We start from the raw sequence: 17,653 nt of genomic DNA, 5'->3' as shown, positions 1-17,653 counted from the left end.
GTGATCTTATTCCTTTGTATAAAGAAAAAAAATTGCAGCGAATATCAATTGAGACTGAAAAGTGTTTCGCGATTGAAGTTTTCGAAGAGGTACAACCATGATCAAACGTTATCGATCTAACCTTGAACCGTGGCACCTGCCCGAAGAACGCGTAATCGATTATTTGTGTGCGTTCGAGTCGATCGTGTCTTCCGTTTACGTGTCGCGTTCACGCACGGTGCGTCAATTTCGCGTTCCGTCACGAAATTCCTTATCTTAATAATACAACCATATATAATATTAAAATAGACGACGTCGTGAAATAAAAAAAAAAAAAAAATACCTATCGTCTGTTTCAAAGGACAATAACAGGCACGAAGTTCTCGTTCCCCAATTTCCCGCCCGAGGTACGATTAAACTAAAATCGATAGTACTCTTACCATGCCGTTCTCCTCTTTCAGCTGCCAGTCCATGACGTTCGTAGTCGGCGGGTACATAGAGAACATCGTGTAGCTATGATCCTCGATAATATTGTCGTAATACCCGGCGCTGGGCACACGTTGCGTCATCCTGTACTTGCAGTTAACTTCACTCCGAATAAACGTCTCGCGGTCTCGAGAAACGTACCCCGAATATAATCGCGAGAAACGAACGAAGGAAACGAGATCGTTCACTCGGGAAGCGAAGCCTGGTCTATTTAAGAGAGAACCTTTTTAAGCGCGATGACAAATTCGGAGACTGCGAAAGAATATCGGCGCGTTCAAACCGTTCCGTTCCGCACCACACGTGCCACCTCGCATTTCTCGACTGAGAGCCGCCAACGTGACTAAGTAACTATATAGAAAGCCAGCGGCCAGCCGTCCGTCGCCCCCACCAGCTCGCGCGCGGGCGCGCTGCCCGTGACGTCACCGCCATCTTGATCGTTGATTCGCGCGATAGCGGGGCAACCAATCGACGGCGGTCCGCAGCCTCGCGCGTCGCCGCGCGCTCCGCGGCAACTTCACGGAATTGGGGAACGCATTGGAGAACCAGATCCCCTTTTCCAGGTAACGCGGAGTGTGTTCCGCGCTAACTTGCATAACCCGATAATAAATCGACCCGGCCCGGCAAAAGGGGGAAAAAATCCATAGGGGGCATATTTTTTTCCTCCGGCGTACCGGAAGCGCGTAAATTGCGATTCGCGATAAACGTTCAGGATGTACGCCGAAATCAGCGAAATTGGCTGAAAGGGAGGGTGATGAAAAATTCAGCCACCTCGACGTGGCGAAAGGGGAGAGAAAAAGAATAGGCTCGATTATTTCCCGAAAATCTGAAAATTTCCGCTCGACTCGACTTAGTTCCTCTTCGGATATTTTGCTGAATCTAAACCGTGTTATCCTCGCGCGAACGTGCTCGATAACGTACTATCGACGTCACGCTAAATAAAATGTTGCACGACGAGTAGCAGTGACTCAATAATGCTAATTGCAATTTTTTTTTTTTCTCTTTCCTTTTTATCTGGACGCGCGAACGCGTTAGATCGCGGAAAAGGTCTTCGGCGATAGCGACTCGCTGCAAACGAGATTCTTTCCCTCCCCTTTTTTTTCTCTTTCTTTTTTCTTTGTCTTCAACTACCATTTCGCGGTTACACGTGACGCGTATATACTTTCCGCGTGTAATGAACTCTCAAAACATGCACAAAGAAATGCGCGTGGCAGTCGAGGCTGCATATACATTAAATACCGATTTAATTTACAAGCTGTTTGTCCACGATCGTCGGATATTTGCCGAACGAGTTACATATATGCGTTCTTAAAGTTGCAGCAAGGCGCGGGCAGCGGAAAAACGGCAAGAAATTTATTTGTTCCCGACATACCGTCATGTTTTCTTTTTTTTTTTCTTTTTTTTTTGTGCGATCGAATGTCCTAACGTCGGTGCAGCGACCGAGCGTATAAATAAAATATTTGCGGCGTAAAAGAATTTATTAAATGCAAGCGCCTTCCATCGCGCGCCACGCGGCTCCAATTTCTTCACGTTAATTTCACGAAAAAGCATAAGCGATCGCGTAACATAGCGCGCACGCCGTTGTTAAACGTAGATAAATCTATGATTTTGTATTTATTATTAAAATATACGGAGCACGAGTTTTCGACTATTAGCTCGTCGTTGAGCCGGCGGAAACGAAAAGTATACAGATTTCAGTCGCTTTGACGAGATACGCGGCTTAACGAGCACAACGGAGTAACGAGAGGATCGACGGACACCACGAGAGCTTTGTTCGCGCGACAAAGAAACGTTTTAATGAGGGAAGAGGCTGCGGTTTACTCGGCCGAGCTGTAATTGTACGCCGCGGGACGTCGTGTGCCCAGCATAACAAACACCAAATTTTATTCGAAGCGGGTAAAGAGAAAAAAAAAAAAAAAAAAAGAAAAGAAAAAAAAAAAAAAAAAGAGGAAGAAAAAATAAAAGAAAAAAGCGGAAGTCCCAATCGATCCGGGAAAGTTCTATTAAGCATTTTTAATATTCGACCGGACAATGAGAAATAAATTCAAGCCCGTGAATCACCCAGTTTCTTTGTACCAACGCTGCGTGTCTGTACTTTGAACGCGTGTCGCGAAGAGAGAGAAAAAAAAGAGAGAAAAGAAAAAAAAAGGAAATGCACAGCCGGTTCCCTATACGATAACGCGGGTTTATCGAGCGTCATTCGATTCACCGTGACTTTATTCCGAAGTCTCCTCGTGAAAAAGAATCTACGCGGGGTTTAAAAAAAAAAAAAAAGAAAAAGAAAAAGTACGGTTCCGCAGCTTGAAACGCGATATTAACTCAAGGGGACTTAGCGGCCAGATGTACCTTCGTTCCCGATCGTTATAAGTAATATTTGCATTTTATCGGTCGGTTTCTACGCACGAACCCTTCCGTTATTAGAGGGAAAGATAATTAGGTGACAACAGCTGGCACGGGAGTTCCTATCTAGCATAAGCCTTATTGCGTAAACAGCAGAACGTAATTCGTGTCGCGCGCTGCCGTCCACGCGTGCTCGTTGCACGCGTGTTTTTATTTAAATGGCCGTGCACGTAGTGAAGCGGCGCCGCGGCAGCGGCGCTTTATAAAACAGCTGTTGGAGGCGGTCGAAGCCACGCCAGACGTAGTGCTAGATCAATACTAACCACCGCCATCCTACTCGCACGCGGAAAACATATTGGGTGTCCCCGAATTAACGAAACGAGCCTGGAATCGATCGTCGCGTACGATTTTAAATTTTATCTTATCGAGGAAGTCAGAGGATTTCGTTACGAGTCTTTAAAACGATTTTTTCTTCGCTCTCGAAGTCGTAAGACATTGCCGTATCGAGTTCTCGGCTGTTCTTATTATTGTGTGAGGAAAAAAAAAGGAAAAGATCTCGCAAAAATATAATTTAAAATTGAGCAGGAAATGACATCGTGCTAATTCGTTTATGCAGTTTGATATTAAAGTAAAGGTCGCAATTTTTTATTATTTACGGCGGAGCTGTTAAGTAACGTTACTCGATTCGTGTGATCGAACGAGGAATAAAAAGATGGTGTATTAAAGAGATTTAAGTGTACGATTCAAGTTTCGATTTATGGCTAATGCGAGAAAGCGATCGGTGCTTCGATATTTTTGCCGATTCCCGGATTCTTGGGAATAACGTGGGCAGTGGTTTACTTTCGGGTGATTTTAGGACATCCTATATGTATACATAAAGGGGGAGATGTACTGGCACTAAATCCTAGTCGATGCCATAGAGATATTGTCTCTGTCGCGACAAAGAAAATTTTCTACTTCCCGTCTGCATTTGTAAGTGTATTACACGCCACGCCGACGTAACAAATTACGACTCAAGTGAACCGACCGACTTATTAATATTAAATAACGTTAACTAACCGATAATGACGTGACTGACGAACTAATTAATAAATACGTCTATTTAATTACAATTTAAATGAACATTTTTCTCTATTATAAATACAAAAAAATATATATACTACGTATGAATAAATAAATATATAATTAATAATTATTAATTCGCCGTGCACTAAAATTTTTAGAGAACCGTGAAGAATCACGCTTACAGAATTACGTATTAAAAAAAAAAAAAGAAATTAATTCATTAAAGTTACAATTATTCAAGTCCCAAGATACAATAAAAAAAAGGCCTAAGTTTCTATCTCGCGGCTGAAGATCAAAGTCACTCGCTCATTCGTGGCGACAAGATTGATCGTTGAACCGCATCGTATCGTTGACACGTCATCTATTAATTGCAGCTTAATCGCGGAACAGCTCGGGGAGGAGGCAAATTAACTGTCCCGCGTTTTAAAGTTCGCGCGGAGAACTTGGTAAGCGCGAACGCTTGACGATCCCCGCGAGATCATTGATCTCGCGTGATGATCGGTGAATGGACAGAGTAGGATGAAAGATAATGCCTGATTGGATAATTCCGTAGTAGCCCGAAGGTTCACCGACAGTGCACGCGGTATGCACCTTAAAAGGACATCTATGCAAGACTGGAATGAAAGTTGGCTTTATCTAAGCGCGCAGGGGCGTTTAATTTATTTGCAGACTCCGCACGTGAAGTGGAGCCTGCTGAAATATTGGTTCACGTAATAATCGTTCAACTAAATAAATTCTACGTAAAAAATGTCTACGCTGCTTCCTTAACCTTTATTTTATTTTATTTTTATTTTTTTTTTTATTGCATTTTTTGAATATTAGTGGCTGACAAATATCTGTGTTGCTTCACGAGAGGCTTCGCAAGTTTTAAGTTAAATGTGCACTCTAAAGTTATCGCAAACTAGCGACACGTAATTTCAGATGAAGTACACTTGATAACGTCGCACCGATGATATTTTCGCGCGGCTTATTTGCAGCGACCGAAAATGTGTTATTCGTCCGAACTCGAGCATTTCGGTTTATAGCGATGACGGCACGCGCTTTGTAAATTTAGCAGCACTCTGTCTCTAATTCCCGGATAAAGAAGCTCTTCGACAAAGTAGCTTAACAAGTGCACGGTGTCGAAGGATAGTTTAACTCTTTGGACTTGTAAGTATAATGGAATTAATGAGTGCGGTATTGTCGCACTATATTTTGTGTAAGCCACACGAAAAATTTGTATACGAAGAACTAATATTAAAAAAAAAAAAAAAATCAAAAACAAAACGTTTTTATTAAATTAGATATCGAGCAACAATTATTTCTCTAATTTTTAATTTCTACTTATTTATATTTTCTCAATTAAATTTCTCAAATTTTGACTAAAGAAGAACCCGCGCTTAATTCTTTTTTTTTTTTAATTTTACTTATACAAAACTCTTAATTAATTAATTTAATTATGGTTCCTGTTCGATCAATTTAACAATTTATTTTTTTTTTTAATATCAATACCTTCATATAATTGTTATATGTATCGAAGCACAGGAAGATCAATGGAATCTAGGTCACCAGCACAAAATTTCAATAATGAAATTCATTCGTCATAATGTTCCATTATACATACAATAAATATTAATTATTCATTCGAGCCTTAACATACTCGTACGAGCGTTAAAATCGGTTGAGGTATAAACGATGCACATTTCATAGTGCAAAATCGTTAATGACTCATCTCGTGCGCGACACTAAGAGATATTTGTGCCTTATCTAGCCTCGGGATGCATGTTCCTATGAAAGAGCGTGTAATTTTCAGATGCGCGATTAAAATGCGTCACGCGGTAGCTGCAAGCCGGCATGCTACGTAATTTTAAACGATTCTACTAAACGTTTAACGAAGAATAAAAAGAAAAAAAAGAGAGAAAGAGAGAGAGAAAAAAAAACCTTACGTCACGATCATTTACATAATTCGCCAAACCTGGCTTCCTCAAGTTAACGAAAATAAATATTTTCCGATAACTTACGTCGACCTGTTCAAACCGACGAATTTGCGATTACGGGGAATCGATAATCTTTTATCGCTCCATATACTTTGATCAGCTGAACCTCATAGTCCGAAAACTCCTTCGCGGAAGTTCAAAGATATATTTTCGACGATGAGCCAATTTAACTTTTGGCACATGTCGCGAAATTAAAAATGATATCACGAGTATGTCTTTTTAACCGCGATAACTCGCGTTTTAACGTATAGGTATATTATATACAACGTGTTTAACTTAACAGTAATTATTGTAGCCTTTATCTGTAACGCATATATCTTGACAAAATGTTTCTAGACATCAGGTTGGCTTCTTACGTTCGTAAGTGAGATAAGAAACTATTATAATCCCTTGCGTGTGCGTTTTTATTTTTCATTAATATTTAATGTATTTTTAATTTAAATTAAACCTCAGTTACTGACATGTTTAAAAAAATAATAATAAAATCTCGAAACAACCTTAGCAAATTAATTTTATTACTTGGGGAAGTTTAAGAATATAAAAAAAAAATCCTTTACGTTTACAATGTTAATTATCTCTCTATAATCTGCCTTGTAATTCACGAAGTTACACCTTTAATAAAAAAAAAAAAAAAAAAAAAAAAAACGTTTTTACTATTTTATACAAAACCCTCCCTAAGTTTCTCATTTATCTATTCTCGCCTTGCCTCATTTTTTTATTCCACGCGGCTGAAAGACGTTCGATCGTCACGAAAGTTTACAGAACGAGGAGATATGAAATCTCATCTCCCGTCACGAGCCCGATGCCGTCCCCGGCCACGCGTGGAGGCTCAACGAAGCACGTTCGCGCCACGTACGACGCCTAAACGCCGCTTTAACGCATTATTTATTGCGCGCGAGTTACGTAACGCGCGTTACCCGACGACGATCGTCAGTGGAAACGCAACCGCGAGGCAGTCTCGACGACGCCGAACAGCGGGGGGAGGGAGGCGGCGGGAGGGGAGGGGCCATTATTTACGGGCGTAATTTTATCGGTACTCACGTTATTCGGCAGCACGACCGTGTTCCCGATGCTGGTGAGAAAATCATGGCTGACGCGGGAGCTCTGCGAGGCACCGCTGTCGCTGGACACGCTCGAGCTGTCGTACAGCACGTCGGAGACGTCCAGCTTCATGATCGCCGTTATCACCCTCGCGCACCGCGTTCGGGATGTACCGAGACCCCCGGGTAGTCCGCGTTCTAACCTCTCTTTTCCTCTCGCCTTCCTTCCCTCGGTGGAGGCGCACCTTCGTCCGCAGGAATGCGGCGAAAACTCGGCGCGACGGTACCGGGCTGAAAGATCGGGGTCGTGGATCTCAATGGACCGTACGTGGAACCTCCTCGAGCGGCACGCACGAATCGCGGGGTCCCTTTACTCGAAACTGTGCGATACTGCGGCTGGATGACTCATACCGTGGGGAATACCTCCGCGCGCGCGTTCGGCAAAGCCGCCCGAGCCCGCCGCGGTGAGAGTGGTGGCCCCTCGAGCGGTCGAGTGACGTCATGGGTTATTCCCGGCCGGCCAATCGCCGCGCGAACCGCCCGGCGCTGCGGCGCAGCGGCGATCCGCGGCGGCACGGGACCAAGATAAACGGCGGGGGGGAGGAAGGGGGGCGCATTATCGCCGAAAGACAACGCGTTCATTTGTTACGCGATGCCTCGTAACCGGACACCTAATTAAAAACGTTTCAATTATCCCTCGGCCTGTATTATCTCCCGCGCCGAAATCGCCCTCCAAGCTATCGCTTCGAGATTCGCGAACGCACGAAAAACGTTGACGCGACACGCCGTAAATTAAACTCGCTCAATGAACGTCTTTAAATATCACTCGAGCCGAACGAGCGGAAATAGAAAGTTGATCGTAAACAATTCACGGTCCTGCCATTAATTTTCTTTCAGATATATGTACATATATTTCCGTAAAATGTGTTAAACCGCTTGATTCATTCACTAGCTGTTTTAACAGGAGAGCGCCGCGCGAGAGTCGTGTAAACGATTCGATATAAATTCCCATTGAGATATAGATCTATTATTTGGCACGCGGTAACTGTAAACATTCGGTGCCGAAAGTTGTGCGTCATTTGATATCGGTATAATGATGAGCAAGCGTTTTATATTCCTTCAGGCAGAAGGTTGGTAGCCGAGGAATTTTTACGTCCCGCGTCATTTAATTATCTCCTGAAGCTTCCGTTAAGCTTAATTTGCGTCGGAATACAAGATTCAATTTACAGTTTTATGCATTATGCAGCAAAAAAAAATAAAATAAAATAAAATAAATATTAACCAAGCGCGAGCATGTAAAAAAATTAATTGCGACTAGAATTTCAATGCGTGAAATTCTCGAAAAGGAGACGCGGAGATTTAATTATTGAACGTTCAGTTCAACATAAATTACAAGCTGCCGGAGCGTGTTTTACCTCTTAATTCCTCGAATGCTCGATTCGCTGCCGTACGGGAACTCGTCGGCAAGTTGAAACGAACGGCCTTGAATTATTCCTCGAGACGAGATAGTCCCTGCATTCCCGCGAAGGACGCGCGTATCAGAACCGTACGCACGTGAGTATCAAAACTATTATTCCTGCGGCTCAACAACTGCGTCGTTGATTTTCTTTTCTTTTTTTTATTCGTAAGTCAGCATCGCGCGAGCGGAGGTGACTGCTTCAAAACAATATCGTGTTCGCCCGATGTTTATTCAATCGCAAGAGCGACACGCGCGGACACGTTTCGAGATAGGCTAGATTGCCAAACGCGATACGTGGCGTCTCTCGGTGTCGCAATTAAGTCTATTCTGTTAAATTAATTAACAATCGGGAATAACGGCCTATTTTTATTCTTTCCCCGCGCGGTACGATTGCGCAATCGTTGCGCGTGTGTTATTCTAAGCCGCACGGTTTTTTTAGGATCTAAAAAAAGGAGATAAAAAAAAAGAAAAAAAAAAGAAAAAAAAAAGAGAGAGAGAAAAAAGAAATAAAAGAAAAACGGTTTTGTTACGCACGACTGAAAGTGACGGACGTTGCCTCGACCTCGGACGCTCGAGCGGACTCCCGGTGTGACACGTGAATTTTCCCCGCTAACGGTACCACCGCGGCGGCGGGTGACGAAAATCTTGAACGAGAATCCTGAGAGCGGCGCGTTTCCGAGAATCGCAGATGAGTCACTCGCCGGCGCGTGGGCGCGAGCGTCGCGAATGTAGCGAAGGAACGTATCGAACGAGACGCGTGACTCATCGATCTGATATGTCGAATATTCACGCTCATAACCTGCTACCTAGACCCAAGGGTCGACCTTTTAGAACGAACCTGCCTTCGACCTGCCCTGGGTGATAACCTTACGACGAAAAGAGAACTAATCAGCCTTTCCTGAGCACGAGCCTGATCGCCTTACCCGTAATTTATCATCACGGTTCCTCTTTATCATTTTCTAAACGTTTTACGTAAGTACGAGCACGTTTACCGTACCCGCTGAAATATCATATTCGCGCGGAGCATAAAAACGTTTCGACAGAATATTTTATCTTGACTAACCTTGCGACGTTGTTAGATTTTTGTCCCCGAGTTGCAGCTTTGTCATTTATCCACCTGCTCGCCACGCAAAGACTGCAGTTTTCTTGATAATTGAAGCATGTAATCAGCCGTGTAACGTCGACTGAAGAGTCTCTCTGAGAAAGTAATCCTGTCTCGAAATTTTCAATCGCAAGTGTTACCTGAAAGCACAAAGATAAAGGAAGGTTATTATTGAAAATGTCTAGCACAGGTTGTCAACCTGTTCAAGGTTGAGGAATTCTGAAGAGTACCTAACGTGATGACTTTTAAAATAGCTTTATTTTCATGAAAAAAAAAAGAAGAAGAAAAAAAAGGTATAGTTTGTTTTATTAATACGTTTTTTGTGAAAAGACTCGGCACGTGCTTTAAAGTAAAAAAAAAGTTTAACGCTGTCAGAAACTGATGTATCATTTTCACAATAATATTAATGGCTTTTTGCAGGTCAAGAATGGAAGATGAGAGAAAAGAAAGAGATAAGAAAAGAGGAAAACTTGAGGCTTCAATTCATTGTCTGAGGAAATAATTTTACTGGCTTTCTCTTTCTCTTAATAAGCGAAGCACGTGCTCAAGAGACGAATTCGCACGGCCAGCTAAAAATAAAGGCTACTTAAGCAAGCGACGGCGAAATATCATGCGGTGAAGACACGTCTCATTACGGGCATAGGACGAGACACTGGGGGACTCTGACATTCACCCGCTTAAGCTACGCTCCATGATGAAATTCGAATAGACGGGCAGTCGTCATCCTTGAGCTAGCTTCTGCTTGTAGCCAAGGCCCCCGTCAATCTATACCTGCTTCTCGTACATTTGAAACGATTAGAAAAATAGCAGCGCCGTGGAATGTCATTGTCGCCCGGTGTGCACGTCGAATGCCCGCCGGTGTAAACGCAATCGGTCGCAAACTGTACGCGAGACCACCTCGTCTACAACGGTCGGCTGTAAAAATAGAGAGCGCGAACACGTAATTGCGTAACGTACGAATTTTCAGTGGGAAATTCTCGATGCAACCGAGCCACACATTGCGCACACCTGGGCATTCACGTTGAAATCGCGTTATCGCGATGTAGGTATATCGATAAAGCCACCAGTTCCACCTCCTCGTTGCGCCTTAACTGAAACTCTATATGCGACGCGATACTCTGCGAATGCAGCTCCCGAATTGTTACTCGCAATTATTCGCATTAAAACTACGTAGATGTTGATAAACGTGATATGAGAAGAGATTTAATTTTGCAAGCTTAAACGTTAATTAAGTATATCCTTTGTTTCGATTATTGCGTTGAGGATTTAAAAGAATTCCATTATGTTGAACGCAGATACTATTTCTGATGCAACAGAATCTCTCCGTATCTCTGTCACGAATATCAATGACGTGCGATTGCTTAGCGTACTCGTCGAAGACAAAGGTTTAAATTTAGTAATTAAAACTGCGTCTATCTGTCCGCGTTCTTGAATCGCCGATCAGTCGCAATTTCGATACAAGGAACTCTCCATGGAAATGTTTTTTTTTTTATTTTATTTTTTTTAGCAACATCAACCTCGATGTTCGTGGCGCAACACACACAAACTCTCGACGTTATCTTATCAGCACGATTTGGATAAAAGAATTTCTGCTGTTCCAACTACATCTAATAATAACAGCGCAGTACGGCGAAACGAAATATGAATCAATGTTCTTTCTTTTAAATTATTTATTTTTATAGTTGGATTTATGATCACGCAAAAAATCCGTTTTTGTCAATTAATCATTTGACTTCTAATTTATTATTGCTTCATATTTCAACGTGATAATTTACTTATTGGGTAATTTGATTTTTCTTTTTAATTTGCGAGACGCGAGGGTCTTCGATATTGAGTGAAAGGCATAAGCATAATTTAAGTAAATAAAGAGGTTCCGCTCTGACGAAAAAAGAAAACAATTAGTGAGCTGCTCACGCCAACGCGGCCGCTTGCGCGATAAACATTGCTGGTTCTTTGTCTCGCGAAGTCATCGTGCGAACTCATCTCATGCTGTGCACGATTGTGTCTTGCGTCGTTCCGTTGAACGAAACTTGTTATTTTTTTTATATTTTTTCTACTCGTTTACGTCGATCGAATCACGTGCTCGGTGGTCTTACAGTATTTTCTCAAACAAAGCGGGACAAAGAAGGAATCGGGACGAAGCCAAACTCTCGAGCGGACTCTGCACTCGCAGCTGCGGTAGCGAATATTCACTTACGCGGAAATTACGCGAAATGACTCAACTCTCCTTGCGTCTGTACATATCCTCGAGAACACGTGCATATTCGGTTCATTGTGGCGAATGTTTTAGTTTAAATTTGATAAGCTTGTACATTTTTTAGTCGTCACTAAAAATAATCGTCGCACGTTTTCTGAAGAAACAAAACGATTAATTTTGTGATTCCTAAAGAATTTTACTTCCACCGATTAATATTTAACTTAATAATTATATTAAATTATAATAGTTATATTTCTCAAAGATTTATGAAGATTGAAAAAAAAATTATATTAATATAATTCAAAAGTAATTATAATAAATTATGAAATTAATAATATTGAAATTAATTTAAATAAAATATGAACATGTTTTATTTAAATTAATTCAAACACACACAACGTGGTGGAAACGTAAAATTCCAAGGATAAACCCGGCATTAACGATTGCGAGCAGTTAACGGGAAAGGCTAGCGTTACATTTCAAATTCCGCAAAATCTACACAGCAACGTAATGATGATGATAAGCCAACACGTAATTTAATGCGTTCATCGTGTATGCTTTATTAACGGCCCGCGACGTTTCGCTACTTTTTGCACATAGGAATATTAAATTATAGTCGGACAGTACTTTACATACAATGAAGCCGCTGTATATTAGACACTGGGCCGCACAAAGACTCACGACCTCATTTTCTTTTTCTTTTTCTTTTTTTTTTTTTTAAGTTTTGCCTTCTCTGTGAATAACAAAACGAACCGACGAGAGTTTGGACTTGTCACCTTAGATTTATTAATTCTCATAGAATATGTTTCTTGCACGTACAATACAGAGGCGTGTGCATACAACTTGCTACATATATGATACGTGAAGCTGATTAAAGTCAGCAAGGAAAGAGCGTATACGCTTTTTAAGAGAAAGCGAAAATTTCCTTGAACTTTGAAATGTCTTTGATGTTAAGTTAATCGCGAAAACCTTGGCAAATTGCATACCTCGCGTTTACTTTCGAAGGAAGCATTTTCCCAAGCATAAAACAATGTCTTTGTTCCCCTTTTCCGTCGACCACTCGGTAGCTCCATTGTCTCCTGTACAGCCTTGATGACTGTTATAAACCGGGACATTAACGAGATTCGTTTACTGTGGCTTGCACGGCGATGAGAAAAAGATTGTTATGAGACATTTGCATATGTGAGAATGTAGCGTGGTTGTATTTTGACTGTAAACGTTTATACTCTTGTACAGTGCATATATTACTAGTTTTAAAAGCCATTTTCGTATGTTAAAGTTTCAATGAATAGTTTGTAAATACATTGGATACGGGATTGTAATTACTCACGTAATTATCGAGCATGAGTAAGATTTGTTTGGTACAATATTAACTAGTTCATAAGATAAGACATGATCCTTTACGTTTTTGCATCACGTTCTATTGTATTGTAAGACTAACTTCAGATAAGCAGATAAGCACACCGTAATTTCAATGCATCTTGTGATAACGAACAAAAAATCTGTGATATTAAAATTATATTTTTATGCGCAAGAATTAATTGCCAGGAAAGTTGAGTTCAACTTTTTTAAGACTCAGCGTGTAGCCAAGAAGTTTGATAATTACAAAGTTAATTGTAAATTAAGTGAAAAAAAGAAATGTGTAGAGTGTAATAAATGTAAAAGTAAATTAGGTAAGTTTGGTAACGATAAAAAAGAATTTTTTTTTATGAACTTGCAAGTAAGATACTTGAAATAATTCATTTACTATGCATCGGTAAATTCAAGTTAAAAGCAAATTTTATTTTATCTACTAAAGATATATTATTTTTTTTTATGTCATAATTATTTAAATCAAATCTGAATTTAAATCAATTAATTAATATTATACGTCGGCAATTTTTCTCTCATATTCAGGAATATTTGAAGTTAGTTTTACTTGAATATTCTTTCATCTATCAAATTATTATGTAAGCACAATTTTATGATCGACGTGCGAATATAAGAAAAATAGATCAAAATGTTAAATCTATATTGTTATCTCGCGATATCGTAATTGTTCTGATCGCAAAACTAAGTTAAGAAAACGTTATTTTCATACCACTTGAGAAGGTTCTCGGAACAGAGGTGGTTCGATGAGCTCGTTTTACTCCTTGCTTAGAAAAAGATGTCACGACGAATACACCGTTATCGCGTTTTATCCGATGCTCTCGAAAAGGATAAAAAATATAACGTAAACAAACCAGAGTTGACCAGGGTGTCGAGCTAGCCTGTAATTCCGAGAATCCCTACTCTTCTCCCCTACGCTATAGTATGCGTGCGTGTATGAATGTGCGTGTGGACCTGTACTTGTGTCGCGATTCGAATTTGTTTCAGGCTTAGAAACGCCTCGACTGTCGCGCTAGTCAGTAGAAATTTTCGCGCTCCGCTCGCGAGCGTAAAATCGAGTGCATTATCGGTGATTGTTAATTAAGAATTCAGAAAATTTCGTGGAGCGTCGGCAATTAATGATAATCATCGCGTTGTAAGATGCTCGGCGCGAAAGGATGGTCGTTTGACTCGCGTAGTAAGTTTCGAAGCCGGCTCCGCCAGTGCGGCCACGGAAACGGCAGTTGAAGTGCTCCATGGTGCGCGGTGCATCGTTCACGGAGCGATAGGTGAAAATTCGGGTGAAAAGGGTGACGAGAGAGAGGCAATGGGTGAGGATTTTGGATCTCGAGACGATCGAGGCTGCGGGCAGCGTCCGGATGTAAGAATTTTTCAGTTTTCGTTACGTTCAGGTTACGACTTGAGGATCGTCGCGGTCGTTCGTGGCGCGGGAGGGACACGGGCACGTAATGGCGGTGGTGAGAAAAGGACGGGATTATTACAGTCGCGCGATTATGGCACACGGGTTAAATATACGTGATGGTTTCGGCAAGAGAAGGATACGCGAGCGAATCGGATACGGTATATCGTGTCGGCGGCGGGACAGTCTTATTTCGTGATTATTTATTCGCGATTATTCATTCGTGATCATTTATTCGCGATTATTCATTCGTGATTATTTATTCGTGATTACCATGTTCGAACTTACGGGTTGTTGCACGTACACTGAGACGCACGTATGGTACTTGTCGCGGCGACGGTGGGAAGCGTATGACACTCGCGAACGTACGTCGATCCTCGCACGAAACCCATACGATATACTACGAGGCACCAGCTGATAGCCACCACCGAGAATTGGGAGAGAACACTGCCGCTACCCTTCCCCCCGTCTTCTCGATCGTCACTTCTCGAGTCGGGCCCAAAGATGACGATCGAGAAGACGGGGGAAGCGGCAGCGGCAGTGTTCTCTTCCTCAATTCTCGGTGATTGTTAACGGCCGGCGTCTCGCGGTATATTAATTATGGGTTTCGTGCAAAGATCGACGCACGATCCCAAGTGTCATACGCTAACCGCCGTCTTCGCGACAAATACCGTGTCTGTATCTCAGTGCACGATGCTACATTTATCGGTTGCTTTTTGCCTCCATTTTTTCTTCGCGAAGTATCTTACCGGGACTCTATCTTACCGATGGTCAGCGGCGGTGACCGCAACCGGCGACAGGTGGCGCCAGCGTTGCAAGCGGGCTGCCATCAACAATCGATGACGGTTCGTGCCGCGCGCGTCGCGAGCGGTCGCGAGAAGACGGGCGTCCCTTAATCGCGTATTAACCGGTGCGTAAACGCGTCCCTTGGTTCCCGAATTGCGCGACGCGTTGGTGCCGTGGTCGGTTCGCGGCGTCGTGGAACCGCCCCGCGCTCCGTGCGCGCCGTACCGTCGCGAGGCTCCGTCGGGTGTGCTACGGCCGGGGCTCGTGAAAAAATTCCACCCGCACGCGGCGCGTTCCTGTCACTTTTCGCCGTCGTTCCCTTCTCCCGTCCCCGTCTGCTGCCTCACTCGCTCAGCCGTTTCTCCCGTCGGTGCTGGTCGCCGCGGCGCTACGTCGCGCGTTTATGCGCGACCGGCTCTATGTGACCGCGCCGCGATCCTCCTGTGCGATCGTCGTGGATCTTCGTCGCGTCCCCGGGGACGAGATCCTCGGCTGCCTCGACATCCGTCATCGCTACCCGGGAAACAACCACCACCACCACCACCACTACCGTCGTCGACGTCGCTCGCCGAAAGGAGCTCCATCGGAGGAGGAGGAGGAGGAGGAGGAGGACGACGACGACGAGGAGGGCTTGAGAGGGCGACCAACATCGGATACGGTTAACCGAGGGATGGCAGATCGCAGCAAAATGTTAGTCAACTATCCTTCTTACTAGCTTTGTTTTTTTTTAATATTTTTTTTGCACGATGAAGGGTGAACCCTTTGCGGAGAACAACGTCGCAGCGGTGCGACGACGACTTTCGAGTTGACTCCGGCATTGAATGTAAATGCGCGTATATGTATTTGCGTCTCGCTTCGGTCGATCGGTATCGTCGCCACGCGTCGAGCGACGTTCACAATTTTTAGATACAATTCAAGTACGACTGTCGGCTGATCCGCGAATCTCGGCTCGGTACTCTAAAACCTACCAGCTGATTCCTTTCCGCGTTAATCTCGGTATACGTTCTGCGAGTTAAATCTCACTTTATTTATTTATTAATTTTTTTTTTTTAAAGGAACGCTTGTTCTCGTTTGGAAAAGATCGTTCTCGCGTTTATTAAACTGTTTTTTAATTATTATTATTTTTTATATATTTAAAAAAAATTAATTTAAAGAGGTTTTGTAGAACGAAACGTTTACGGGCAATTAAAAACGTTTATCAGCGCTACTAAGTTAACGAAGAGAAACATACAAACACCTTAAAGGTAAACGAGTTCCTTATCTACACTTAACTTCGTCTGAAAGTCGTAATAATGTACGAGATATTAACCCTTTTCGTACGAGCGCTTCCTCGGCTTTCGTTCTCCGACAAGTCAAGGAATATTATTTTATATATCATACACAACGAATTCGTAAGCTAAATAATTAAATATCAAAATGATAAAAATGAAGAAAAATAACTATTGCCGTCTGAAAGCTTTCGCTCAATTATTTATCGCCGCGGCGGCGACAATCGGCGTTCGCGGAGTTGAAAAGTTGAATTTCCCCAATTACCTCGCGAAGCCCTCGTCGGTTCTATCAAAAATTTTTTCCTTCCACCTTTTTAAAATTTAATCTCTCCGCGATCGGGAGGGAAACGTCTAATTTCGGGACGGTATCGACTTTGAACGTAAGATACGTCCTGGGAGGCGAAATCGATGTCGAGTTTGCTTTGAAAATACGAAACTCGACGTGCTCCCTTCGTTTTTCTCCGTATCGAGACACGACAGTTTGCTCATTAAGTTGTCTTAAGTTGGGACTAGTGAATGCGACATGCCCGCGGATGTGCCTCAGCCAGGTGAAATTCCGCTCGTACGTTAATAAAGCCGCGTCCCCGATATTTCGTTGCACTCGAAGGTGGAGGGGAGATTCCTTTGATCGGTATTTTTACAGATATAAATAACAATAGCGTATGAATTATGCAGCCGAGAGAATTCAGACATCATCATGTTTTATATTAAGAATGTACGTCAATCGATATTATGATTAAACTCAATACTGGTATTACAATCTATTTTTAAATATTAAAAAAATAAAAAAGAAAAAGAAAAAAAAAAATAAGACTTCATCCGCGAAACGAGTTTCAACGATTATATTTAGTTTATAACGTCAGATGCATTGTAATATAATTAAGTCGGAATTAATACGGTAATTTATATCGCTTTGTAATATAAAATTAATAATCGCGTGATTAATAATGGGGCTCCGCGAATAATTGATTTTTATCCGTTTATGTATCGGCGTTAACGCGGCTGTAAATTGCAAAATCTTTTGATATCTGCACAGGCGCCTTTCGTCGAAAGCTGTTTGAAGATGTCTTCCGCAAGGCATCACGCCCACGTAATGAGTATGAATTATAGTTACTCGCTTGTGCGTGCAGGATCGGGTGTAAAAGATCCGGGCCCGAAGTAACATCGAAATATACAAACGAACGCGGTTCT

General features: G+C 42.3%; 2 protein-coding genes across 4 annotated transcripts in view; one reads left to right on the top strand and one right to left on the bottom strand.

The window, feature by feature from the left end:
- Positions 1-7,265, bottom strand: part of Kay (transcription factor kayak) — a 28,842-nt gene extending 21,577 nt beyond the window's left edge. Inside the window, exon 1 of one of the 2 annotated variants that reach the window (XM_070670800.1) lies at positions 6,885-7,265. In XM_070670800.1, coding sequence (XP_070526901.1) covers positions 6,885-7,016 — 132 coding nt within the window. In that variant the 5' untranslated portion in view covers positions 7,017-7,265. Of the gene's footprint in view, positions 1-419; positions 914-6,884 lie in introns of those variants that run through there. The other variant, XM_070670801.1, reaches the window with a different exon arrangement.
- An 8,111-nt stretch (positions 7,266-15,376) lies between these two features.
- Mtd (TLD domain-containing protein mustard) overlaps positions 15,377-17,653 on the top strand; it is a 123,231-nt gene continuing 120,954 nt past the window's right edge. For both annotated transcript variants that reach the window (XM_070670519.1, XM_070670517.1), the window contains exon 1: positions 15,377-15,884. In XM_070670519.1, coding sequence (XP_070526620.1) covers positions 15,598-15,884 — 287 coding nt within the window. In that variant the 5' untranslated portion in view covers positions 15,377-15,597. The remainder of the gene's footprint in view (positions 15,885-17,653) is intronic.

This window comes from Cardiocondyla obscurior, linkage group LG21 (assembly GCF_019399895.1).
Source record: "Cardiocondyla obscurior isolate alpha-2009 linkage group LG21, Cobs3.1, whole genome shotgun sequence".
Taxonomy (NCBI): Eukaryota; Metazoa; Arthropoda; class Insecta; order Hymenoptera; family Formicidae; genus Cardiocondyla; species Cardiocondyla obscurior.
This window is presented reverse-complemented; position numbering and strand designations above follow the sequence as displayed.